The sequence below is a fragment of the Apaloderma vittatum genome, unplaced genomic scaffold (genome assembly GCF_000703405.1).
Source record: "Apaloderma vittatum isolate BGI_N311 unplaced genomic scaffold, ASM70340v1 scaffold15510, whole genome shotgun sequence".
Taxonomy (NCBI): Eukaryota; Metazoa; Chordata; class Aves; order Trogoniformes; family Trogonidae; genus Apaloderma; species Apaloderma vittatum.
In genome coordinates this window covers 1,341-27,811 of record NW_009694187.1, presented here as the reverse complement: position 1 = coordinate 27,811, position 26,471 = coordinate 1,341, and the positions used below count along the sequence as shown (strand labels likewise).

The 26,471-nt window shown below is 43.3% G+C and overlaps 1 protein-coding gene across 1 annotated transcript in view; it reads left to right on the top strand.

The window, feature by feature from the left end:
- RHBDL3 (rhomboid, veinlet-like 3 (Drosophila)) overlaps positions 1-17,631 on the top strand; it is a 22,110-nt gene extending 4,479 nt beyond the window's left edge. The window contains exons 2-7 of the mRNA XM_009866793.1: positions 5,711-5,935; positions 6,630-6,778; positions 11,199-11,311; positions 13,905-14,005; positions 16,575-16,635; positions 17,360-17,631. Coding sequence (XP_009865095.1) covers positions 5,711-5,935; positions 6,630-6,778; positions 11,199-11,311; positions 13,905-14,005; positions 16,575-16,635; positions 17,360-17,631 — 921 coding nt within the window. The remainder of the gene's footprint in view (positions 1-5,710; positions 5,936-6,629; positions 6,779-11,198; positions 11,312-13,904; positions 14,006-16,574; positions 16,636-17,359) is intronic.
- The last annotated feature ends 8,840 nt before the right edge of the window (positions 17,632-26,471 follow it).

Below are 26,471 nucleotides of genomic sequence, written 5' to 3'. Positions count from 1 at the left end.
GGGAAAGAGATAACTTTTTAAAGAAAAAACATTGAATTTTATCTTTTGACTTTGGAAGTGTGTATGTGGCAGCACCAGGAGGGCTCTATTATTTTAGTGAAGGTGAGCTTTTAAGAAGTTACATAGTGTATTCTTAGGGAGGGGGTGGTGGTGGTGAGAGAAGTCCTTTAAAAGACGGTTTGCTTGAGGTTTTTTTAATAGTACTTAAAAGTACTTTGTGGCACTGTTACAAAGTAGCTATAAATTCCACTTCCAGTGTCTTTGTATATCCTTTACTGAATCAGCTGACAGCCTACACAGAATGCTTAGATGAACAAGACTTTGCACGAACTGTGGATAACTCTTTATTACCTGAGTCACTGGGAAGTTAAGCAACAAAACTTAAATCTGCAATTCGCAGAGGAATCTCCAAGCAAGACAAAATTTTGCCCAAATGAATATCTCCTTTTCCTGCTAAATCCTTATTTGCTTTCCAGGGGGTGTCGTAAGCTTAAAGTTATTGCAGAATAACCCAGGACCTCAGTTCTAGTGGCTTTGTCCGGCGTTTGTTTTTTTATTCTCACTGGTGCTAATCTGGAAAGGTGTGTTGCAGGCAAAGCTGCAGGTTTTATAGCTCAATTTCTTCCCCTCTGTGCTTCCAGTTAGCTGCGCTGTTGATCCAGGACATATCCTCTACAAAACATCAAGAGGATTCTCACCTGGAGTCCTCTGGGATGTCCTTCAGCTTCCAAAGGGACACCGCTTTAAGTGCTCCCTCTGTCCATGATTCCCTGTCTTGGCTGAAAGCGCAGGATTCCTGAGCTCTCTTCCTGGCTTTTATTCAGAGGTAGAAAAATCTCTTACTTCAGTGTTTGATCTAATATTATGCCTTTATGAGTAAGGAGGAGGTTTTCTCGAGAGAGAGCTGAGAGCAGTCATGTGACTGTGCCCTTATCCATCTTTTCCCTCTGATTGTATTAAAGCCCGTATTGAGGTGCAAAGTTGTTACTGCAGGGAGCATTTCCAGGAGCTGGATACCCCTTCTGACAGATGTGCCTCACACTGCCTTCATGTTGTTTTCCTTCCCATTTTGAGTAAAACTGGTGATATTTTGATATATCAAGAGCCACAGGGGAAAAAAAAGTGGTTGGAGGACCAGGTAACTATCTTGAAATTTAATATCTGGGATGCAAGAGCTGCTTTTGGACTGTATTTAGCTTGTACATTGATCTGAGTCCATTAGATTCTGGCTGCACATAGCAGCAGAAGAGAGAACTTTCTTCTAAGTGAACTAGTCTGACAAATAATCGTTACACCAATTAAAGTGGAACTTAGCATAGAAATTTCCATCCTTAACCGTGATTCCTCAGCTGTTTCCAATCAGCCTTGTATACAGTTGAAACCTGAGAAGCATGATATCATCTTAAATGGTTGGTTTAATTGTGTATGTATCTAAAACGCACACGTGAGTGGGAAATGTTATAAAGATATTTTTAAAAAGTTTACTTTAGAAAAGTAAATCTAAGTTAATTTCAATTGCAGAATCCTTCCCAGCACCAACGAAAAATGGAACCAGTGTTGAGGGGTTTGAATTTTCAAACTCCCCGTGTTTTGACAAAATGTTATTTGAACCACAATATTAGTCTTGTCCTGCAAGCTGTGCTCTTGCAATTAATCTCAAAATCTGAATGTGGTTTACCTTTTCTAATGGAAGTGCTGGAAAGGCTAAGCCTAGCATGTTTAATAGGAGTCCAGACAAAACCTTGAGCAGGGAATACCCCTGCAAAAACCAGGATAATTTATTTGCTTACTCCTGCCTCTAGCTTTTCTTGAATCCTCAGAGTAAACCACTGCTTAGTCAGAGTAAATCATTATGTTGGTATTTGCTTTTTTTTCCCATTTTATATTGTTTGAGAAAGTGCTACCAGGTTGGCTCAGAGGATGTGAACATCTGTGACAGATGAACTTCGTGCTGAGCTGTGCGTTTTGGGAGAAATCTTTACCCACATTAGCATTTTGTAGAAGTGCAGATTGAGGGAAGGAAACAAATGTGAATCTTGAAAGCAAAATTGATTGGAGAGGCTGCATTTGTAAGTAAAGTGGGTTATAAAACTGTAACTGACAGAGACTCTTAAAAAGCTTGTGCTAACTTCTGATTTAGTGTTCTGTGTCTTGGAGGATCAGAGCTGGAGAGCTGAATGTATTGCCTGTCACAGTGTTGTCTTTAAAAATAGCCTCAAAGATGCCAATACGTAGTGGGCAGAAATCCATGGTTTTCAAAATCTCCTTAGTGAGGCTGAATAAAACCCATAAAAAGGGTACTGTGCCCCACACAAACCATGAAACGGATGATGGGGAAATGCTACATGACTTCGCTGTTGATTATCTGAGGCAGCAACAGTGGTACAGGTGGCCAAGAACCACAGAGAAACTGGTTTGCCAGTGGGAATGGACAGTTTCCATTTCAACTTGCAGGTTATCCGAGGCTAGTTCTAGATTGACACACGTGATGAACAAAAGCAGGGCTTTGTACTTTAGCAAAGTTTTAGCTAAGTTTGGTACTGTCCCACAGTAGACGGTGCAAACTCTTATGCTAAATTTTTACATTTTTCATGTTGAAAACAGGCTGAGATCTAAGTAGGATTTTTTTCTTTCTGGCAGATATATCAAACCCACACTTGGAGCAGAGCACAGAGCTTTGTTTTGTTTTGGTGTGGTAATACCAACGGGCAGAGGTGGCAGCGAGTGGTTACCAGTCACGTCAGCTTGGCCACTTTGCAAGCGAAATTTCTCTCTCTGTGCATAGTAACTTTTTGCAGGCATTAAGGATTAAGGGAATGTGTTGTTCCCCACTACTACGATCACTCTTCACATAATGTTTTCAGTATCCATCTGACTGCAGCTTTAATATCACACTCATTAGAGAAGTCCCAGATCAATTGCGTCAAGAGAAGTGGGATGAGCTGCTCTGAGCTTCTGGAGCTGTAGTAGTGTGGATACCAACAATGGGCCCAGTGTTCTTTCAGCTGATGATTAAATACTTGGCTCGTAAATACCAATATTATGTAATTCCAAGATCAAGTCTGCAAATTGTGACCATATGCGAGACACTGTTCAGGAAGATTTGAGTCTTCCAAAGTCAGTGTGAGGAACAAAATAGGCTTCTCGTCAAGAGTCGCTGAGAGTAGCAGTAGTGACATAATCCTCTTTCTCTCCTCATGCTCACCACCTCCTCCTGTGAGAATAACAGCGTGGTCCAAAGGCCTCTGGGGTTATACGAGTAGGACCAGGACTGTTGTGTTTGTCTGAGCCCTGACAGTCAAAGCGCTGCCTCTTTGGACATCATTTCCTCATAGGTGTGATAGGCAATGATTGCAGGTGGGGACCAGCAGGACTTGTTGTTACTAAGGGGCTAATTTTAACAGGTGCTCGATACGTCCAGTCTTCCCAATCTTAGTGGATTGTGAGGGCTTTTCAGCCCAATTTTCTGCCCATCTCTCCCACAAGTCTCTGCAGCATGAGGTGATCATCTGCTGAGGGTGGTCAGTGCTTCTTACTGCTGAACTGCAATTATAATTTTCTTTGGTTGACTCTGGAAATGCTTATATTCTCCACTGAAGTGCTGCAGCAGGGAAAAGCACTGACCATTTTGTGGTAGGCAGGAAAATCACACGTATCACTGTAATTAGCATAAGTATATCAGCAGCTTCAGTCAACTGTTGGGTATCTTCATCTGTAGCAGGCAAAACTGTAGTTTCAGTCTGAATTTATCCTCGTCCACAAGAGGAGCTAGGCCAGAGAGAACAGGATGAACTCTGCAAGGGAGCAAGCGCATAGCAGGATGCTCTGAACTAACCTGGAGTGAATTTTTCTTCTGTGGACACAGTTGAGGTCATTAGGTGGCTAAAGGTACCTTTTGAAGTAGAGGTACATTTGTTAACTACCATAAAGCATCTTCACAAGTGCTGAGGAAAGCATTATATCTGGTGGATGCTTCTCTATTGAAATGTTGACTTCCAATATGAGCAGGCTTTCTTAATGCAACAGAAGGTCACCAACAATTTTTTTCACCCTCATCTTCCCTAGTTTTAGATAAAAGCTTTTGGACAATAGACTTGAGAGACTGGAGGAAATATTTTTAAGGACAGATTAATTTTTTTTCTTCGTCTTTTCTGTTTCTTTTGCTAGAAGTGGTTTTTTACAAGTGTTTTTATGAATGAGCAAAGGAAGGAGAGAGCAAAGGAGAAGTACCAAGAAAGGACGAAGAGTTTTAGGGTAAACCTTTTCCTCACTAAAACAACTCTAAAAGAGCAACAACGCTTTTTTTCCTTGGTTTTTAAAAAGTCGAAATAGATCAATTGCCTGTTAGTGTTGCTCATGTTGGTGAATTTCTGCATTGGAGGGACAGGCTGCAAAGGGAGAGCTAAGAAAGGTTGGGCAGCTGCTGGCAAAATGAGTTGCAGTGCCACCACCTCAGACGGCCTCTTGCCTTCCTCCAGTGATGAACAGGAGGTGGCTTCCTGCAGTGATTACTGTTTTAAGCAGCTTGGTCCAGCTTGGAACAATTACCTAGCTGCCTGGGCACTGAGAGCACCAGGTCTGGGCTTTGCTGTCTTTGGGATATTACCTGAAACCAGTGTGATTCAAGACAACTAGAAGCCAACGCTGTTGAACATGCTCTTTCATTTGGTTCTGAGAGACTGAAGATCCCAATGGTTTCTGAGAGCAGTTAGCACTTCTTTCAGAAGAAGGACCAAGCTGTGTTTGTGCATAGTCAGCCTTCTGAGCATTCCTGCCAAAGATTCAGGAAGTACAGTGACTCTAATGCAGCAGGTTTGCTTGACATCAGGGCTAATTAACAATTATTCAAATCTTCAAGCAAACTCTTTCAGACCTGTTTGCGGTTTTTTTTTACTTCCTCCTCCTGCCCCAAGCAGGCTAGGCATGAAATTCCATCTGCCTAATTTGCAAATACAATTGCTTTGGTTATCCATCCAAACTGGGAAACTATATGTTCAAAAAAGATAGACAGCTAATTTTGTGCATGTAAGATGATAATGCATATACCAATTAGCCGTATGCTCCAAAGCCTGCACTATCTCAAAACCTGCCCACTCTGAGGATAACTGTTTAAAAAGAAGAAATGCTTTCTTCTTGAAAGTTTACGGCAGCTAAGGCATCCTGTACACCAGTTTAGATTGTTGGTTTGTTGCTGCTCCTCATGCAGTTTTGTTTTACATGAAGGGACAACTGTCTTCGCCCAGAGCTAACTCCTGCCTACAAGGACCAGAACACAAGATTAGATGCTGTGAGTGTGCCTGCTGCTACATTCAATGTATTTCTGCCCCAAGAGATGGCAAGCGCAGGGAAGTGTGATAGAACAGGGGGAGCTGAGGGAAGGAGGACACGGGAATGTGGATCCTGATAACTAATGGTGAAGACAGTGGATGGAAGGCTGGAGAAAGGACTGGAGACATCAACCAGGTGCTCTGCCTCACCAGTGTTCTGCCCTGACCTCATTTATTTGCATTGTAATAGCAGACCCTGGTACAGATTTTCCTTGTGCCCCACGTAGCTCTCCCTGTGATCATCCTGAGGCTTGGTTCCTAAAGCCTGGTCGTAGTTCTCCTGCCTGCCTGGATCAAGTGCTGCCAAACTGGCACTAATCTCCCAGAGGGTTGTGCCAGGCCTTGCTTTGTCCTCATTGTTTCCTCCTTTTCTTTTTACCCAGATGAGCAACAAAAGATCGAATAGTTTCCGCCAAGCCATCCTTCAGGGGAACAGGAGGCTGTGCAGCAAGGCGCTGCTGGAGGAAACGGGGCTGAGCCTTTCGCAGAGACTGATCCGACACGTCGCATATGAAACCCTGCCACGAGAGATAGACCGCAAGTGGTACTTCGACAGCTACTCCTGCTGCCCTCCACCTTGGTTCATGATTACCATCACTATTGTAGAGGCAAGTAGCTGAGTGTCCCCTCTCTGGGAACGCACCTCACAGTGCTAAAGGCTTTGCTGGGACATGAACAGGAGCTAGAGTGCGGCTCATTTAGACCCGGACAAGGACAAGCATGAAGCTGATAGCCATTTTGTCTTACCTGTATCAGCGTGTGATCCTATCCAAGCGTGGTTATTACCCATTGGAACAACTTGTATAGGAAACAACAGAATTTGATAAACTATAGCAAAAATTTTTGAGGAGTGAAAAATCTGGACGGTTCTCAGGAAACCAGTAATTCAAATAATGAATTAGCGGAAAAATTTGTATACAGTTACTTCTTAGTGAATTAAGAGAGAAAGGAGGGGAAAGAAGCTAGGTTAAATATTCTGATCTTCACATCGGTTGCCCAAGTGAGATCTTGGCACAGCTGCTGAGTAATCTGCTCAAGGAAGTAGAGAGAGGATTTAATACAACACTGATCAGTAGGGTGCTGAGTGCCTGTGACTCAGTGGTTGGTGTGTTATAAGAAAGCCTCATACACAGTTATACCAACAAGTTGTAGGTTACTCAAAACAGGGAACTTCCCTGCTGTGTGAAGCTGTTAAATGGGAGAAAAAAAATCTTGTATGCTTTTTTCTTCATGATTTTGAGCTACAAAGTCGTTTTCAATGAGAAAGCATTTGATAACCAAGGAATCTCCCTGCTCTTCTAGGTTGCCTTTTTTATTTACAACGGAGTGGTATTAGACAGATTTGTGCTGCAAGTCAGCCATCCCTTATACCTGAAGAATGCATTACTTTACCATCCTCAGCTCCGTGCTCAGGCTTGGAGGTACCTAACCTACATATTCATGCATGCAGGGTGAGTACTTACAAACCGCAGAGATTCCCCACAGAGAGACAGAAAGAGAGAAAGAGGAAGAAGAAGTGACAGAATCAGCTCAGAAATAAGTCTTTTTTAAAAATCAATTCTAAGTTGCATGTAAAAATCTGAAGCTGTTATGGAGTGTTGGGCAATGCTCTTCTTCCCAGCAGTCTTGGGACCACACCTTTCTCTTATTGTGCGCTTCCCAGGGTGTGCTTCCTAAAGCCAAGTGTCCCTCTAGAGGAGCTGTGCAAGTGGTAGAATAAGATGCTGGACTGGTATTTGAAAACTACATGGTGTGTCCTTGCTGGACTTCCTAGCTGACATTGAAAAAGTCAATTAAATTCCCTGTTCCTATGGTTATATCATCACTTAGCAATGTTGACCCTTCTGTAGGGACTGAGATAATGCCTAGAAGCCTGAGTCAAGACTAAACTCTCATTTTGTTAACCAGTGTCCCTGAAGAGTTGACAATCCCAGTTGACCAGATGGACAGAAAATAGTCCATCTAATGCAAAATGCAGTAAAATTAATCCTCTTTCATCCCATGAGAGGTATGTAGCAGACTTGAGAAGAGCATACATGTGGGGATTCTAACACTGTGCTTCTCAGCTGTGCTAGTCCTTCCAAGATTCAAAGAGACTTAATTGTGTGATGTTTGTGATGCCATGGTGATGAGTGAGTGTCACAGGAAGGCTCATCCCTGCACAAAGCACTCTGCCCCCTCTGAGTAGTTTCTTAGATCATTATCTTTGCACATTCCTTGCAGATAATTGCAATTTTTGTTAATTCTGTCATTGCAAAATCACAGCAACAAACTTTTTAGTGGTAGTTTATTGTTTGAAACTTGATAAAGACCCTTTGCTCTTAAATAGAAAGCCTATTTTCCCATCAGGCAATGTTCTACTATGAAAAGACAGAAGGAACAAGCTGATCTTCTCTTTTTTCCATGTCTGTGATGGAAGACATGCTGTTCTCTCTTCTCTGCCATGGAATAACTGTCTCGGTGTTTAAGTGCCCTTGACCACAAGATGTCCCCTAGATCTCTGGAGAAAAATCACAGAACAACAGACACCACCCAAGGGGAGAGTATGAAAAAATTAATAGATGAAACTTCTGACCATGACAAAATCTCTACTCCACATGCTGAATAAATCCCCCCAAAAAGTCTGTTGTATGTAGATTTCAATCAGTGTGTGAAGAGTATTGGGCTTAGATGCGAGGCTGATTATATAAAATGAAAACTGGAAATTTCCATTGCTGAAGAAGTGGGGAAAAGTGAGCTTGAAAAAGGAAGAAACACTTGATTTTAACTACTGTTAGCTAATTTGTATCTAGGTTTTCTTCTGATGGGCGTGATGTTCTACTATATCACTTACGTACCAGCAGGTTGCTTTGAGATGAGTTTGAAGAGAAGCACCTGCAAAAGGACAAGTTTCGCAGCATTTAAATGTCTTCCTGTATCACCTCTGCATGCTTTTCTAACCTGTGCAGTCACCCTTTCCTTTAGCAGGCAGTACTCTGCCATTCTTCACAGTTACTGGCTGAAAAATCTATCAGATTTATTGGTGGCTGGCTCAGGGATAAATGGTGGGGGAGGTGGTGTGCAGGAGACCCACTTTTTTTGTGATGGATTCCAAATTCTTTAGCTATATAACCTTCAAAACAATGGAGAGTCTTGCTGGAACAATAAACCCCATGATTTATCTGCTGTATCTGAAGTTAGGCAAATGTTCATTTATTGCTAAGTTCTATGTGTGTTAAGCTCCTTTCATATCAGGCGGACAGATAAATCTTGGAAAGGTAATAATGTTTATTAGTGGAAGCCCATCATTCTCCTCTCGTTTTCAAATGAGAGGCTATCACAATGCCATGGGGTCTATTGTTACCCTGCTTCCAGCTGAGACTTTAAAATGGAAATGCGGACTGCTTCTCAATTTAGTACACTTGGTCTGGTTTTTTGAAGAGCAAGTGACAGCCAGAAGGTGTCCGACAAGACAGAGGTTGCTAAGGCTTGGCTGGCTGTACCTCTAGAAAGGCTGTGTTGGCCCTGATGGAGGGACCTTTGTCAAGAGCTGAAAAGGCAGCAAAGCTGTAAATTCTGCCCTTCTGCTTTCATGGAAAGCAGACGTCGATTATCTGGGGCCCACGCATTTGTAACACTGCCATAACTAATGACTTACATTGATGCTCAGTCCCATTTTGTTGGAAGGAGAAAGTCTTTAATAAATCAATGAAATTGTCATTTCAAGAATGATGCATTCAGCCCTGGCAAAGGCTGATTATATTTTATGGGTGCTTATTGCCTGTGGAACCTTCAAAGCTCTTAGTATGATGGGAAGGAGAAGTGAATGGAATTGCTCCTGCAAAGTCTTTTTAAGAACAGCTGTGAATCAGAGAAGTCACTTTAGAGTCTAGAGTAAATTTTGCTGAGTTCTTATGAAAGCTTCCTTTGAAAAATAAGACCAAGTGCTTTGTGTGTAAATGTCAGGTGCCACCTCATGGCTGTTGACTGTGTGCCAGGCAAAGCTTCTTCCCTCCCCTCTGTAAAAGGCCACTGGGATGTTTTGACTCTTTTCTGTGATTTCAGTTTGACCTTTGCTGGTTGTTCCTAATTTAGTTCCTAAGTTCTGTGAATATGCAGGGTCAGAATGAGTGCCAGAATATGCCCGTGACCAGTGTCTTCAAAAGTCAGCTGTTTCACACGATGACAAATTGTGGTGCTGAGTGTCTTGTGCAGGAGAGAAATTTATCCTGGGAGAGAAATTCAGTGGAAACAAACCTGTTGAGGTATCTGGAAAGAACTGCTTCCTGCAGTATCATTTCTAGCAGTTTTCTCCAGTCCAACTTTAAATTCTCATTTATGGGACTGTTCTGTCATTACTGTATCTCGCCATTAGCGTTCTTCTCTGATGTGTATGGGAAATTGCTATGGCAACATGGAAAAAGACCAAAACAGTGAAAATGTTTGTAATTTAAACCAAAGATTGGTAGTAGCTGTCTGTGAGCAATCCTTTTCTTGTATAAAATAGGATGTAGATTTTCAATGCAGTAGCTGCTTTGCACTCGTGCCCCCCAAAGATGCTAGCCTGCTGTGTTAAGGGTACCTCTGTGTCATTTAGGTCCACCTGCTGTGCAACCAGGCTCAGGCACTCTTCATGCAGAAAACCCCTTGGTCAAGCAGGATCTCACAAGGTCACAGCCCTGTAACCCCAGAGTGAATCTCAGGCACTAGTACAATGTTGAGAAGGGGGCTGGTTAGCTCAGTCAGTTAGAGTGTGATACTGATAGCACTAAGGTCGCGGGTTCGATTCCTGTTGGGTCCCCATGTGTTGCCTGGTCTAGTCGAGAGGTGGCGTCCCTGCCCGTGACAGGGAGATTGGATTAAATGATCTCTAAGGTCCTTTCCAGCCTAGGCCATTCTATGATTCTGTGATTCTGTGACCCTGTTCAGGGGCCTGGTTCTGTTGTTACCTCACTGGAGGATCCTGCAGATGGCCAAGACACAGGTGAATATTTGTATAAAGCTTTGAAAAGTAGCAAGGCGGTTTTGTTAAGTAGTATTGATTAGAGCAGCAAAGAACTTGCTTTGAAACTATTGATTCTGTGCAGGAGAAAACTGCTGCACTGGAGTCTTTACCAAATATGCACATCTTAGTAGGGTTTTCTACAAGACTGGTCTCAGCCCAGCTTTTCCCATTTTTTTTTTTGCCATTGACTGTAACGGGAACAAAGGCAGATGAGCAGAGGGCTTCCGTGACTATGTCTTGTGTCTCACTGAGCGCTTAACCGGAGATAAAAATGCCCTCTGCTTTCCATGATCACATTAAAGTAGGCACAGCAGAAAAGGATGAGGGTCAGCGAGCACAAACAGAGTGGCATTATGTGTCTCAAGGAAACGACAACTGTCTTGGGACTGCTAGGCTTACCTTGCTCTTAATACCTGACTTAATATCTGCTCCCCATCATGGCAGTGTAACATGTGCAGGGAAAGGCTGTATCATTTGGAGGGGAGAAGAGAGGAACAGATCAATTTCTGGCTTCTGTTCCAGGCTCTGCTGCCATCTTGCTGCTTTTTTGGACAAGTCATTTAACTTCTTCAAACAAACAAACAGGGAAAAAAAAAAAAAGAAAGAAAACAGGGGGGAAAAAAAGGTCTCACTAAGAACCGAACATGCTGTGAGCTCTTTGGCTGAAGGGACTTGTGTGAATATGAAGAAGATAATGAGTAGCAAGGTGGAAGAAACATTGCAGCTCCCGATCCAATTTTTTAGGAACCATTGTTTTTCGGTGTTACAATCTACGTTCATGAAGCAGGTGCTACTTGAGTTCCTTTCCAAGGTACCTCTGTCTCATGAGTAGAGAAGGGAGACAAAGAGTTAGAAAAGAGGACAATTGTTGTTTTTCCTTGCCGCAGGATAGAACACCTTGGACTCAATGTTGTCCTCCAGCTCTTGGTTGGGGTTCCCCTGGAAATGGTGCATGGAGCTGCGAGGATCAGTTTTGTGTACGTTGCTGGAGTTGTGGCAGGTAGGTGACACCTCTGGATGTCCCAGATGGAGAAGCATCAGAAAATGGTCGGTGCTGACGTTTGTGTAGGAGAACTGTTTTGTGACATTTGGGTGTAGAAGAGCAGTCGTTAGTGTTCTATGCATTGAAATTCTTTTGCAAGCTGGAAGTAGGAAATAGGCTACAATTTGACATCAGTTTCTGACTAGCCAGAGGCTCTGTATTTAGAAGACCAGCTAAATAAAGCACCATCAACCTGTTACTTTAAAATAGCCTTGCTTTAGATGGTCTTCCAGTATACGGAGGTCTTGCTGTTCCTTTCCTCTTGTGTGCCACAGAGGCCTAGAAGAAAGGTGTCATCACAGGCATCCCTGCATTTTTTGTTTTTCTGGGTCCTGTGCCAGTTCTTCCTGCACTGTCTCCTTTCTACAGCTTGAGTAAGCAAGAAGGTTGTAGGCTGTGAGCAGTGCACAGGAAACTGGAAACTCATTTAATCATGAAGCCATGGGTTTTGATTGATTTTTGGTTTGTGCTGTATTGCATTTATTTATGTTCCAGCAGTTTGGTGGCAATGGAAGTTAGTTGACAGTAGATCAGCATCTAGTTAAAATGGGGGGACAACCAAGGGCTTTGCTGTGGAACTCAGACAACGATTGACTGCCTTAGTTCAAGATTTATGGTGATTTTTTTTGTTTCAGCTACGTAATTTTATTTTTTCCATAATGAGGAGATAAATCCTGTGTAAAATGAACTGCATTGGGTACCAATAAATCCTGCATTCCAGTAGAGAGACTGTGGAAAAAAGAAATTGGACTAGGACACAGGACTAGGCATGGTACAAACACCACGCTATTTAATGCAGAGAAAGGAGTTAGCAGACCAACTCTCCTGTCCCTTGTCTCTTATTTTAATAAGCCCTAAAGCAGTCCCCAATCTGCGACTTTCCAGACATCAGCTTTTCCACCTAGATTCATCTACTAAACGCTGGGCCTTCATTTATATATGTGTAAATACACATCACACATCCGTGCCAGGAAAGCAAAGCAACCGAACCATTGAATCTGCTGTAATTGAGCCCAGGCGAGCACTGCAGCTCCCCGGCTGCCTCTCAGATTCCTGTGGCCGTGGACTTGTTGGCAGGGTCCACAGGGCCAGAGACAGGTTTTACTGGGTGTTGGGCTGCACTGAATGCCCAGAGCTCTGGAGGCTTGTAGCCAGCGCCTGTATGAGGCTCACTAGCCCACCTAGCATTATTGGTTCATTTCTGCAGCACAAATGATCCCTTTTTTTTTCCTCAGACTGCATCCTCATTGACTTGCCTGTCACACCTTATGACCTATAAACTGTGGAAGAAAGTGCCAAATGAAAAGGGAGAACTTCCTTCTTAGTGCAGGATGGAGCTACAAATGTGACTGGAGAAAAGCATCCCATGACAATTATTAAACATACTTTATTCAACGTGAGCCGAGAGAGAAAGAAGCGTACTTATGCTGAGGATCTAGCAATGCAAAGATAGCACAGCTCCTAAACTATCAGGAATAAACAGTAAAACGTAGACATGAGCCGTAGTGGCTACTCCCTACTTTTATGATTTTTTTTTCATTTGTCTGGCTTTACTAAGAAGACATATTGAGGCTGAGATCGAGAGACTCAGTGCAGTGTCTGAAGATGTAGCTGCAAGATCTCATTACTCCTTTCTTAAGCTCCCATTAACTTTTTCCTTAATGGCAGTGTTCAAGAGCTGAGAAGTCTCAGGGCCGTACAGTGGAGGAAGGAACTATCCGCAGAGTTGGCTGGTGAAATCTCAGCACTTTCTTGACCTAGAATCAGCTGAGCAATTAGCAAAGAAGTTTATCTGTATTACCAAGGACTCTCTCAAGATTTGCCACTGTGTCTTTTTCCCATTCTCATCACAAAGATCTTCATTATCCCTGCCTTGTGACACCAAGCCTGCCTTTGTCTCTCTACCTCTTAAATCGCTCCTAAAGTTTGCAATGAAAAGAGCTTTGAGCAGATCTAAGCCTCCAACTGGAATAAGGAGAGGCAGTGTCAATGTTTGGATGTATTGTTATTAGTGGTGCCTTTATGTGACTGACCTGTTATTTTGCTGTGTTTACTGCCTCCATCCAGGTTATTTTTAGCTAGTTTTACTCTGAAGTTTTTTAAGTAACGGGCTATGCTTTGATCAGATGCCTGTGCTAAGTTTCAAGTCCACAGTTCCTTCTCACTGTGCAAATATTTGTCTTGCCAGCATGTGAGCTACTTCTATTTTATCTTAAGCTGAGGAACAAGACCCAGACATTTTTGTCTCCTGCTTCCTCGTTATTTTAATCAGAGTGTAAGTGCCTTTTTGCAGCATAAGTTTGGAAATATGTTGCTGCCTTGCTTGGCTGCTTTTAAAGTAGACGCAGAAGAATCGATCAGTCACTGACTTGGCAGGACTACGGGACTGAGTTGGCTTCACAAGTCAATTGATTCTTCCCTTCCCTCTCTTTATCTATCTATTACTGACCTGCAGCAGTTAACACTAAACAGGCAGTAGCAGGGGTTCAGGGTAGGAGAGAATGTGTTTATTTGACTGGCAATTGTCACAAACCCTTGTTCTTTCTCTCAGGGTCGCTGGCAGTGTCAGTAGCTGATATGACTGCGCCTGTGGTGGGTTCCTCTGGAGGCGTGTATGCTCTTGTCTCGGCTCACTTGGCCAATATAGTCATGGTGAGTACAAGAATGACTGTCTAACCTCTTTGGAAGTGAGCCAGGTCTGGTGGCCCAAAGGGATTGGAAATAGGGCTTGATCCGGCTGTTGGTCATTCAGAGCTTGCCCCACTTAAGAGTCTTGTCTCGGTGTTGTGGTTCTGGAATGGAAATGTTACACTGCAGTTGATGGCTTGGTACCCTGCTGACTGGCAGCTTGCCAGGAGAAGCCAATGATGCTGGTAATCCAAGAGTTATCAATGTAGTCCAGGCTATGAGCTCTCCTTGCAAGGGCTGACAAATGTTTGGAAAAGAAGGAGCTCACTGGCCCTGCAGAAGTTGCAGACCGTTTCTGTCCACATGTGACATGTAATATTACCGGGTACCTAAGGAAATTTAGTATTTGGTGGGTTTGTGTGCAGAATATCCCTTATTTCCATTTGTAAACCCCAGACTGAAGCTAAGCCCTGGGCATCTTTTCGCTCTTCCACCTAAAGAAGTACTTTACGAAGGTCAATAAATACCAGCATTGTCATTGTAAGACCTGAAAACCCGGAGCTCAACCAAGGTCCTCAGCTAGGTGATGGCAAAGCGGAGCATATCTGTCTGTGTGACTCCTAAACTGACCACTGCACAAAAATAGTTTTGCTGAGAGAATTCATGTATGGTGGTACAGAGTTGCATTTCTGTCCTGTAGCAGCTATGTCAGAGCAGAATAACCATAAAAATGATGATAATGCGTCCTCCCCCAGGTCTGAGTGGGAAGATAACGAGTGTTGGCCGCAGTAGAGACAGAAGGTCTGTTATTTGGGTGCTGGAAGATGTGTGTGTGTAGTGGTGCTTGTGTCAAGCCTGAAAGAAAACCTTGTTTTCAATGCTTGTATGCAATGAAGTCAGCAGGCTCCGGCTGCAACCCACAACAGTACTGCTCCAGGCAGCCTTTGAAGCAGCTGGGAGTGGGGGGAGTGAGTGATTTCCTGAGCAGAAGAGATCTCCTTTGCTATCTTCAAGCTTTTCAGAGCATGAGTGAGCTGAGTGCTGTTGCTAAATTAGGGCAATTAAAGTGGCTGGCAGAGAGATAGGAAGTGGAGGAGAGGGGATGCCCCTGTACCGCAGGGTTTCTCACTGGGGAAATGCAGTTATTTTCAGTATGATTTGTGTTTCCTGCCACTGGACCAACAGAAGCAGGAGAGTTTCCTCTGACACTCAGGGTGTAAATGCAGACACAGGGTTTCTTCGCATCAAGTTTCATAGGATCAGAGGAGGACACTGAAGGAAATTTTGGGTTCCTTTAGAGGAAGAGGCTCTGCTACAGGTCTGTGGAGAGTCTTCACCACCTACCTTCCCAGTCTTCTTAAAACACTGCAAAGTGGTCTGTTGTTTCACTACTTATTGGCCTCCTCCAAATCTATTTAGCAATTGCTACCTTAGCAGCTATATTTCTCTGTTATCTGCTGCCTCTCTTCTTATCTAAAATGACTTTTAATGCCTTTCCCAGTCTGGTGGAGCTTTTTTCCTTTTCTTTTCCTGCTCTTCTCTCTCTCTCTCTGTGCTCACTCCGGTATCTAGATGTGATGCTCCCACATGCTGAAAGATACCCTGGCCTGCCCAGGTGCTTTGAGTGTGCTGGGAAGGGGAGGGAGGGTCTCTTGAATCTTCTTGTGCCTCCTGGTAACCAAAGGAAATGAAAACATCCCTACTTGTAAAAACAAATATTCTTGGAATTAAATACATAAAATATCCAACAGGGGGAAGCAATAAAGCATGTCACTCTAAGGAAAAGAGTGAGGGGAAGAATTCAAAACAGCTATGTGGCAATGAAAACTGAAGGAAGCTGCACAGTATTGATCAGCAGGAGTTCAGAGCCCACTGCCTGGGTTAGGTGTCTCTGTGGAGAGAGAAAATGAGTTAGTTTGTAGAGTTTGCATTTTTGCAGTCACAGAAGTTATTTACAGACAGTTCCCACATAGAGCTTGAATATCTGTAATATGTATTGCAGAATATTTCTTAAGCAGGCTGAAAGGTCGTTGAGTACCATTAGAGTTAGGCTGAAGAGGTTACAAACATTTTTTTTATTATTCCTTCAATGTAACAAACGGGGAATTTTTCACAAGAAAATTGGCTACCTTGGTATCTCATACTGCCTTCAACAGGCAAAATTCCATTTAGTCATTCAACAGTAGTATTGTCATATATCCAAATTCTCCAGAACATGATCTTTTCTGCTTGGAAATCTTGTGCAAGTGGAAAAGGAGGAATTTAAACATTTTTTCCAGGACTTCTGACTGTCAGTCAGATTTCACTATATTGATTAATGACCAAGCCTGAAGACATAGGAGGCGAAATCCAGGCTTTCTTATGGCATTGTTTCCTTGCTCTGCTTTTATTGAGGTCCCTCCTAGTTGTGTGTGCTCTGCCAAAGATCTGAGTTGTGAAATTTCAGGGAACCTGAGGTACAGGTGACTAAGGCAGTGAAAGGGGTTTGTTTCAAGGGGTGGTCGTCCTTGATGCTCTTCGAGTGTAGATCTGAAAGTAGAATCCCTCCATGTTTGTATGCAGCATCACTTTGTTTTCCTTGTCTCTTTTCCAGAACTGGTCAGGAATGAAGTGCCAATTCAAACTGCTGCGCATGGCTGTTGCCTTGATCTGCAGTAAGTATAATGCAATACTTGGCACAGATGCAATCCTATTTTGTTTGTCCTTGTCATAAGAGTTCATGCTAGTTCTGAGAATTTTATCTTTGCAGCAGCTTTGATAGGAACTTGCAGCTGGACCTTCTGGCAGCAGAAACCACACTGCTCTCAAATGCGGGTTTTGGCACATTTGAAAACGAGGATTTCTTGTTAGCCAGCGTCTGTAGCTTGTGGCATTTGTGAAGATCTGGGACTTAAAGGTCTCTTTTTTGCATTTGCAAACGAGCAATACTTTCATAATGATATAGTATTATCATTACGTTTCCCAGAATATAGGTTTCCTAGAGCACTTCTTATATGGGATAGCAACAGCATTATACACACATTAATGAATTAACTTCAAGCCATATCCCTAGAGTGGCAGGATAAGGGAAATTAAGCTGTGCATTCATCACAGACAATTGTCTTCGAAGTCTAGCTCTTTTTTTAAATGATTTTGGTATAAATTTTTTGGAAGGTGAGTATTCCTCCATCTATCTACACTCCCACGAACCCAGACCACTTACCAGCCACTGGGGAGACCTCATGTCTGAGCACTGCAGCCATGGCTTCACAGCTTCCCGATGCTCGTACAAGGCAGTTTCTCCCTCTCTGTCTCTTCAGGGATGCAGTACTGCCTGCAAGATGGACTTAAGAAGGGATAGACCTAGACAATTAATGTATTTTTCCTGCTTTGTTCTAGTGAGCTTTGAATTTGGAAGAGCCGTGTGGTTGCGATTCCACCCCTCTGCTTACCCACCGTGCCCACACCCCAGCTTCATGGCTCACCTGGGAGGAGTGATGGTTGGAATCACCCTTGGCGTCATCATCCTGAGGAACTATGAGCAGAGACTCCTAGATCAGACTTTATGGTGGATCTTCCTTTCTATTTATGTAATTTTCGTCTTGTTTGCCATCTTCTGGAACATTTTTGCCTACAGCCTGTTGGATCTAAAGCTACCTCCCCCTCCTTGAAAACATGGGACAGAACTTGAGAAAGGAAGTCATCTGTCAGCTTTCTTACATGAATGAAAATGGAGGATCTATTTTTACATTTAACTTAAGGGAGAATTATTCTTTTGAACACAAGTGTGTGCTGGAGAAAATGCTTAAAGATCTCACAAAAGAATGGGCTGATCAGTTTGTTCACAAATCTAGCAGGTCTGTAGTACTGACTGGCCTGGACCCTGCAGTTTCTCCACTACCAGGGCTTCCAGTGGGCAGCTTGGATCTGGGCACTTATCACTTGGTTTGTTAGCACACGTCAATATTTTGTATGAGATATTTGTATTTTCCAGGTCAGTGCTGGAATTATGGCCAGTTCTTGAACGAATCTCCTCAATGTTACTGAACACTCAAAGGGAAAAAGAGCAGGCATTTACTAATTAGAGACTCACATGGTACTCACAAGGCAGCTTGGGTTTGGTTTCTATGAACACATCTGACTGTTCAGCCATACCAGTGCCACCGCCTAATTACTTGAATGGTTCTTAACATATTTTGGCCTGCAGTGAAACCTGTCTTATGCACCTGTCAAAGGAGTCAGTAGATCTTGATCACCCAAAGTGATGGAGACTGGTCTTTAACTACAGGTCAAATGAAATTGCACTATAAACCTTGGGAACTCTTAGAGTGTTGTGGACACCCAACCAGAGGTGACTTTTACTGAGCATGGTTCACTTGATTTTAATTAATAATATCCCTCCCTGCCCGCTATGGCTAGAGGGTGTATCTAGGGTTTCTTTTTTTTTTTTTTTGCAGGATGCAGAAACGGAGGGCAAATGTTCAGTTGTGGTTTTATCAGCTGACAATCAGACGCTGTTTTCTTCTTATTTTATCCCTGACCACACTGATCTAACACCTGACCTGCAGTGAGGTCTTAGCAAGGATCTCAACTCTTCCAGCAGGTTCTTATGAGAAAAGCGGGACCAAGATCACCTGTAGCAGCACGGGGTGGGAACTGTCCAGTCGTTTTAGCCATACAGTGCAATTTGTGGCCAAATCTGTCCACTGAAGTCAGTGGAGTTAAACGAGGTTGTATGCAACACTGGTTTCCCACTGGGGTGGAAAGGGTGTTACTCTGTTACAGTGATCAGTGTGAAACTGATAAAACTGGTTTTAATTGACTGCTAAATTTTGAGGATGCCTCTTCCCGAGGCAATGGAGTTTTGGGGCCTGTAAGCAAGAGTTAGTTGCAATGATGCCTAGCATTGGTCAAGCCCAGGTTTAGCTGTCTCTAGCTGGTCTGTAGCACCGTCTGTACAGTTACCTGCACAGCCCCGGGGGCCAGGCTGGAACATCTGCAGCACAAGCAGTGCTTGTTGCTGTGCTTCTCTGTAAGGTGCTTATGTTGTTTTCTCACTTTAGAGAGCTGCCAAACTACAGTCCAGGAATGTGGATGCCCTCCTTTTCTCTCCCCTTTCCCCACCCAATTTGATGGGCTGGATAAAGCAGCCATAGGATTCTCTCTAGATTAGCCGCTCTCTTCTTTTTTTTCTGTTTCTGTACTGGTGCCCAGGCACCAGCCACCAGAGCCTTCCACCGCACATCTCAAGGGCACTGCAGCAGTTGAGTTTGCTCCGTAGCAAACTGTCTCTCTATCATGGGCTTTATTCTCTTAGCTGTGTAATCGGTGCTGTGTAATCTGGTGTGGTATCACCAGGTGATAGCACAAACTGGTAGAGTCTGTCCTTCTAGAGGGAACCTTCACAAGTGCTTATCAGCTTGCCCCTTTTTTTGCCTCTTACTGGAAAAATCTCTCTAGTCTGGAAGGGAGAAGTTCTGCTCCCACAGTATGCACTAGTAAAACTCCTGCTGCCTCGGAGAGGGGTGGGAGGAGGTGGAAATAAGTGTTTCTACAGCCTGGAATAAGCCTTACCTGCAAAAGAAACAATTTTTGCCGCCTTTGTGCACAGAAATGGGATCTCTGAGGGCAACTGCAGCTTTGTTGCTTTGCGTGGCTAGTGCATTGCTCATGGGTCCTCAGATCAAGGAGCAAGAGGAAGGGATAAGGGTGAGAGCTCTGTTTGTTTTGGACAAGAGCAGTGGTTCCCTGTGCCGTTTTACCTCTGCAATTTGTGTCCAGATCAAAGCAGTCGTGAGAGTTTACGTGCATTTTTTCAGGCGATGGCCCCGTGAGTCTCATAGCAGAGATCACCTCCCTGGGGAGCAGCAGACAAGCAGGAGAGCGGGGAGTTAGAAGAGTACTGACAGAAGCGTGGTTAAAGTATAAGGAGGACGTTCCTCACCTATTGCTGAGCCTTTCTGATGCCTTTAAAACAGAGGTGAGCAGAATTAGGAGCTCCCCATGAAGTTTTAGGAAAGCTTTGAAAATTTTGGTGGGAAATTTCAATAATAGCAAACTCCAGATTATTTTGCCTATAGCTTACCAGAGTGCAGTATGTACCAATGGGCTTTTATTTTTGGTTTCTCAACTGAAGGCTACTTAATGCCCATCAGTGAAGCAGCAAGATGCAAGTTCAATGGTCACTGTTTTTCCATCAGCCTGACCCTGGCCAACATATTTTTGCCTCAGCTTGGGAGTAGGAGGGAGCTAAACAGAGTAATCCAGGCACCCTTCTTTGTTCCTTTAGCCACAGATGAGTGTAGTTTACATGAACTGGTTGAAAACAGCTCTGAGATTGAGTTTACGACTTTTAAACTGTTGTTTGTCTTTCTGACTTCCATTCTGTGTCCCCATATCTTGTTTGAGCAAGTCTACAAACAACGCTGGGGATGAGAAAGGCCAGAGTTTAAAGTAGTACTAGATGTATTATGGGTGAAGAAGTGAAAGCCTTTCACATTTCTGCTCATCAGAGCTGAAATCTCTCCCCATACATACAGGGCAGGTTGTGCACGGAGCCTGTTGTCTGCTAAGAATCTGTCAGCTTGTAGAGTCAGAAGCAACGTAAACTGCTTAAGTTGTGTAACTGTTTTCTGAATTGCTAAAAATTACACTGTGAAAACTTGTTACGTTTATACAGACTGTCAGGAAATCTGGTTATGTTAATTTCTGATGCACCCAAGAGTGCCACCGTGCTGCAGCGCCAGAGAGCTAATAGCAGCCAGCCTTTTCTTTTACCTCCACATGTCCTTGAAGCTGCTGGCTTACATCAAAGATGTAATATTCTCCATCCTCTCATTTGTTGTTCCAACTTGTCACAATCAGCAACATGTTCCTGAAGGGTTCATCCACTGAGGGGTTGGTTTTGGTGATTGTTTTGGTTTTATTTCAGCTGCTGCCAGGATTTTCCATCAGTGGGATAAAATGTGAATCTGTTGAGCTTCACAGACATGCAGTGCTAGAGCAAAAGGCAAGGACTGTTACCAATGTACAGATTTGAACAGTGCACTTTAAAGAAAGTTATTTTGTGCTTGTGTCCTTGAGTGAGGACACAACACCTGCAAAAAAAAAAATAATAAAAAGGGCATTTCTGTGCTAGGCCTTCCCATTTAGTAACTGTATTGCATCACTGGTCTGGTGAGGTGGGTGTAGGGATTAGTAATGCAGCCTGGAGAGCCTGGGGTGGTGGATGTAGAGCTCCTCCAGGGACACCTGCCAGCACCACCCTTGGGTCCAGCTCCCAGCCTCTTGCTGATCCTTCATCTCAGAGGAGAGATGGCAGCTCAGACAGCTGTGGGGAAGAAGGAGGAGGAGGAGAATTAAGTAGATCCAAGTCCATGGGGCTTGCAAACTGCACGTTTTATTCCTAGATGTTTGGAGGCAGGTAGAGATAAATTTTGCACACGTTGGTAATAATACAGGAAGGAGGAGGGGGTGGGTTGTAATGGAGTGATGGGAGAGGAGGTTACCAGAAACAATCTCTGAGTGAGGTGCAGAGGAGCTGTAAAAATGCTGATGAATTTACTTTTGCTGAGCTCTTAAGACAACATCTCATGTCACTTTTTCCCTAGGAAGTATTTTATCAATGGGGAAGGGGGAAGCCAAAGAAATTATCATTATCTGAAGGTTGCTGGACTAGAAATAGAGCTCAGGGATTCTGTATCCCAAGACCTTGCTCCTTCTGATGGGTTATACTGCCTGTATGTTTTAAATCAGATTAGATATTTCAATTTGAACTGGGGTATGAAGGATGGAATCTCACACATTTAGAGCTGGTACTAAAATAACACCTCTCTGCTGACCTCACAAGACAGCTGCTGTTTTCTGCCAATATTTAGTCTCACAGGATCATGGGTAGGACTTTCACACATACTTCAGTGAGTAAAGAGCTCAAAGTCTATCTGTTTACATAGATTTAAGCTCAGCTAAGATGCTTTGGAAACCCCATCCACTGGCTTTACCCCAGATGGAACTGGAGAGCATGGATGCAGTTGAACACCAGCAGCCTCTGGAGGCAAACTGGGATGGAGAGAATAAAGGCACCTCTGGGGTTTTAGCCTCTTCTGAATTTTGCTGCTGTTCTGTTTCTTTTAGAGTAGTGGCTGCTCTACAGTGTTCTGTGATACGACTCAGACATTCCTTCTGCAATCGCTGATGCTGGTTATAAAGGAAGACAGTGCATTTTGCAGCTCTATAAAGAAAGAATCACACGTAAGACAGAAACCAAGTTTATTTAAAAGTAAATGTGTTTTTAATGTCACCATTAATCATTTAACATCACCATTAGATGGAGAAAGCTTCCAATGAAGTATTTCTGAAATGCCAGTAGCAGTACAGAAAATCTGTGGTTCAGGTTACTTTACAACACAGAGCACAAAACATTCCCGAGGCCTGATGTAAGTAGCAAAAGTACCTTAATTTCCTGTGAGCTAATTTCCATGTTAGTCACTGATTGTTTCCTGACTCCCCCATGGTGTCTGTTTAATTTGCAAATAAAGCTAGATTTTTGCAGCTTTTCTTTCGCTTACACTACTAATGTTAACAACACATCCAAATGTTAAACACAGAGCACTAAATTATGTCATTTTCTGCCTTAAAATACTGAACAAATGATACTTTCCCGTTAAGGGCTAGTGAAACAAAATGGTATTTGCAAGGTAAGATACTTTGGTATGTTTTCAAATATTTTTGTATTGTGTATGTTCTGTATATTTTTGTTGTAATGATATTATTTCAGTGCAGAATCCATTAAATTGTTTTTGTTGTTGTTTGGGTTTTGAGGGTTTTCTGTTTCTGTTTTCTCTTTTTTTCCTTTTTTTCTTTCTCTCTTTTTCTCTTCTCTTCTCTTCTCTTCTCTTCTCTTCTCTTCTCTTCTCTTCTCTTCTCTTCTCTTCTCTTCTCTTCTCTTCTCTTCTCTTCTCTTCTCTTCTCTTCTCTCTTTTTTTTTTCCTCTTTTTTCTCTTTTTTTTTTCTTTTTAAAATCGATCCATTCTACATCACATGCCAAAAAACAACCAGGCAAAAACTTTCAAAGACAGTTTTATAAATCCCTCTACAGTTAACATGGAATTGAACAAAAGAGCAATTTCTGAGCTCTTGAATGTAATCTTTTAATAATGACATTGATAACTCATTTTTATGTATCTCTAAGAGTGCCTGCCTACACTAGAATGGGGAGAGTGCTTTCTTTCTCCGTGAGTTAGAAGAAGAATGTAGAACCAGCTTGGGACTTGTATTGGAATTCAGGTCCTGTCCCACCAAGTGACAGCTGACGCTTTAGTGACCTCAGAAGTGTGGGAGATGGGGGCTCCCCGATCCAGGGGACTTCTCAAAGGGTGCTCCCATCTCTGTTCCACAGAAGGCAGAGCCTGGCTCCACCAATCTGCCTCTTGTTCTGCTTCCCGGATTCCCCGTAGCTGTTCAACTTCTCTCACCTCTGCCACCGTGCTGAGCTGGTCGTCCACGTGTTCGCACGGCACGGAGCAGTTCTCACAGCGGCTACCCGGTACCAGCGACAGGTAAAGGAGAGAGGTGAGGAGAAGAAACTGTCTTCCTTGACCTCTTGACCTTTGACCTTTTGACCTTTTGACCTCTGACATGACCCTTTGACCTGACCTTTCAGCCTTCTTAATTTGACCTTGAACTTTTATGCTCTGATTCTGACCTTTTGACCTTTGACCTCGACCTTTTGCTCTTTGACCCTGACCTTTTGATCCTTTGTCCTTTGACATGACCTTTAGCCCTTTGACCCTGACCTTAACCCTGTCCTTGACCCTGACCCCAACACTGGCACAAACCCTAACCCTGACCTGACCCTGTCCCTAACTGTGACCCTGGCCCTTGACCTTCACCCCATTACGTTTGACCCAGTGACCTTTTCATTTTGACCCAATGACCCTTTGACCTTGTTGCCATGACCTTTTAGTATTTGACCATGACTTTGACCTTTAGTCCTCTTGACCTTTGACCTGACCCTTTGACCTCTGACCTGACCTTTTTGACCACTGACACGACCTTTTGACCTCTGACCTGAACTTTGACCTCTGGACCTCTGACACGACCCTTTGACCTCTGACCTTTTGACCTCTGACTTGACCTTTTGACCCCTGACATGACCTTTTGACCTCTGGCCTGACCTTTTGACCTTTGACCTGGCCTTTTGACCTTTTGATCTTTTGACCTGACCCTAGCACTGTCGTTGACCCTGACCCCAACACTGGCACAAACCCTAGCCCTGACCTGACCCTGACCCTAACTGTGACCCTGGCCCTTGACCTTCACCCCATTACGTTTGGCCCAGTGACCTTTTCATTTTGACTCAATGACCCTTTGACCTTGTTGCCATGACCTTTTAGTATTTGACCATGACTTTGACCTTTAGTCCTCTTGACCTTTGACCTGACCTTTTGACCTATTGACCTCTGACCTGATCTTTTGACCTATTGACCTCTGACCTGACCCTTTGACCTCTGACCTGACCCTTGACCTCTGACATGACAGTTTGACCTAATGACCTCTGACCTGGCCCTTTGACCTATTGACCTCTGACCTGACACTGTGACCTCTGACCTGGCCCTTTGACCTTTTGACCTCTGACCTGACCTGTTGACCTCTGACCTGACCTTTTGACCTCTTGGCCTGACCTTTTGACCCCTGACCTGACTTTTGACCTTCGATTTGACCTTTTGACCTTTGACCGACCTTTTGCCCTCTGATCTGACCTTTGACTCGACCTTTTGACCTCTGACATGACCTCTTGGCCTGACCTTTTGACCTCTTGGCCTGACCTCTTGACCTCTGACCTGACTTTTTGACCATTGACCCGACCTTTTGACCTTTGACATGACCTTTTGACCTCTGACTTGCCGTTTTGCCCTTTTGCCCTGACCCTAGCACTGTCCATGACCCTGACCCCAACACTGGCACAAACCCTAGCCCTGCCCTGACCCTGACCCTAACTGTGACCCCGTCCAGCGCGCTACTGCCTTTCTAACTCGTGGTTGTGATTTCTGGTTTTGGTGACTTGGGTGTGAACTTGCAGGCATTCTGGTACATTAGCGCTTATTTTGGTTGATTTGTTGCAGTTAATTGCCGCTTACGGTTCTGTGGAGGACTTCAGGGTAGTGGAGATGCAGTTGAGGTTTGGGACTTCGTGGTTCTGGTTTGTTCTGTATGATGTTGGAGGACTTCTGGAGTCTTTTGTTATCGTGTGAGACGTTGCCTTGTTACTGCGTGGTTTTTATTTGTGTCTATGGTATTTTATTCCTCCCAGTTTGTTGGTTTTGTTTTTATGTCTGATGCTTTTTATTAGGTTAATCCGTGGCGGATCAATTTATCTTTTTGGTGATAATTTCAAGTGTCTCGATTGTGATATAATGTGGTAGGAGGATGTGTGGGGGTGGGTTTAGGTGGTTAAAACCGATACGAAGGTGGGTGGAGTAGTGGACTAGGGAATGATGTGGGTGTGGAATGTGCCATCATGTGGGTGGGGAGCAGGAATAGGTAGTGAGGTCGGGGGTGAAGCGGAATAAGTAATGAGGTGGGTGGGGAGGAGGAACACCTAATAAGGTGGGCAAGGAAAATGAATACCTAATGAGATGGGTGGTGCTAATTAATTGTGTGTGTATTAGTCAGTGATTCTTAACGTGCCTGCATTTGATAGCAGGATGCAATTGCGTGCGAAAAAAATGAGTTCTAAGAACGTCCAAAGAAAGTCTTGATCGCAACACGATCTAATGAAGAAAGAGATTCATCAAATAGGCTGGGAATTCAACAGGTCTGTCCAGTGCATGGATGCAGACGTACAAACCGATTCGAAAGCTCAGTCTTAAGGCAGTTCTGTTCCATGCCAGTTAACAGCTTGTTTATTTAGTAATTAGGAGAACAATTTGAAAGTATAATGTGGAAACTAGCTACAGACTTGTTACTTATGTACTCTTATACAAACAAGTATGATTAATTCATTTACTATGATTTATCCAGATCTTTGTGCTTCTTTATATATTAAAACAAAAGTAAACCAGATCTCAATGCTTAGACATCATCGCTTAAAAGATATTTAAAATACTTAAAACACTGAAATGCTTGCCACGTAAGTGATTGAGGTGTGGGAGGGGAAGTGTTTGTTTACAACCACTGTAAAAACTAAATGTCATGATTTCCTCGGGAAAGGAGCAAGTCATTTGGAGAGTCTGGTAAGCACTGAAAGGAGTTTGTATGATCTGATATTTACACATTAAAAAAAGCTCATACTGATTGCTCTAAAAAAGAGAAAAGGCAGATAAAACTAAAACTTAGGTTAGACTTAAGTAATGTTTTTAAATATAAATTAAAAATTCTGCAATAGTGAAACTAAGCTGCACTGAAGAAATTAATGATTTATACAACACCCTTAAACAAGTACAGAATAATTAAGAAAATTTTAAGCCATTTCTGTTTCTCTCATGAATTCCTCAAGCACGGTCACTACGTT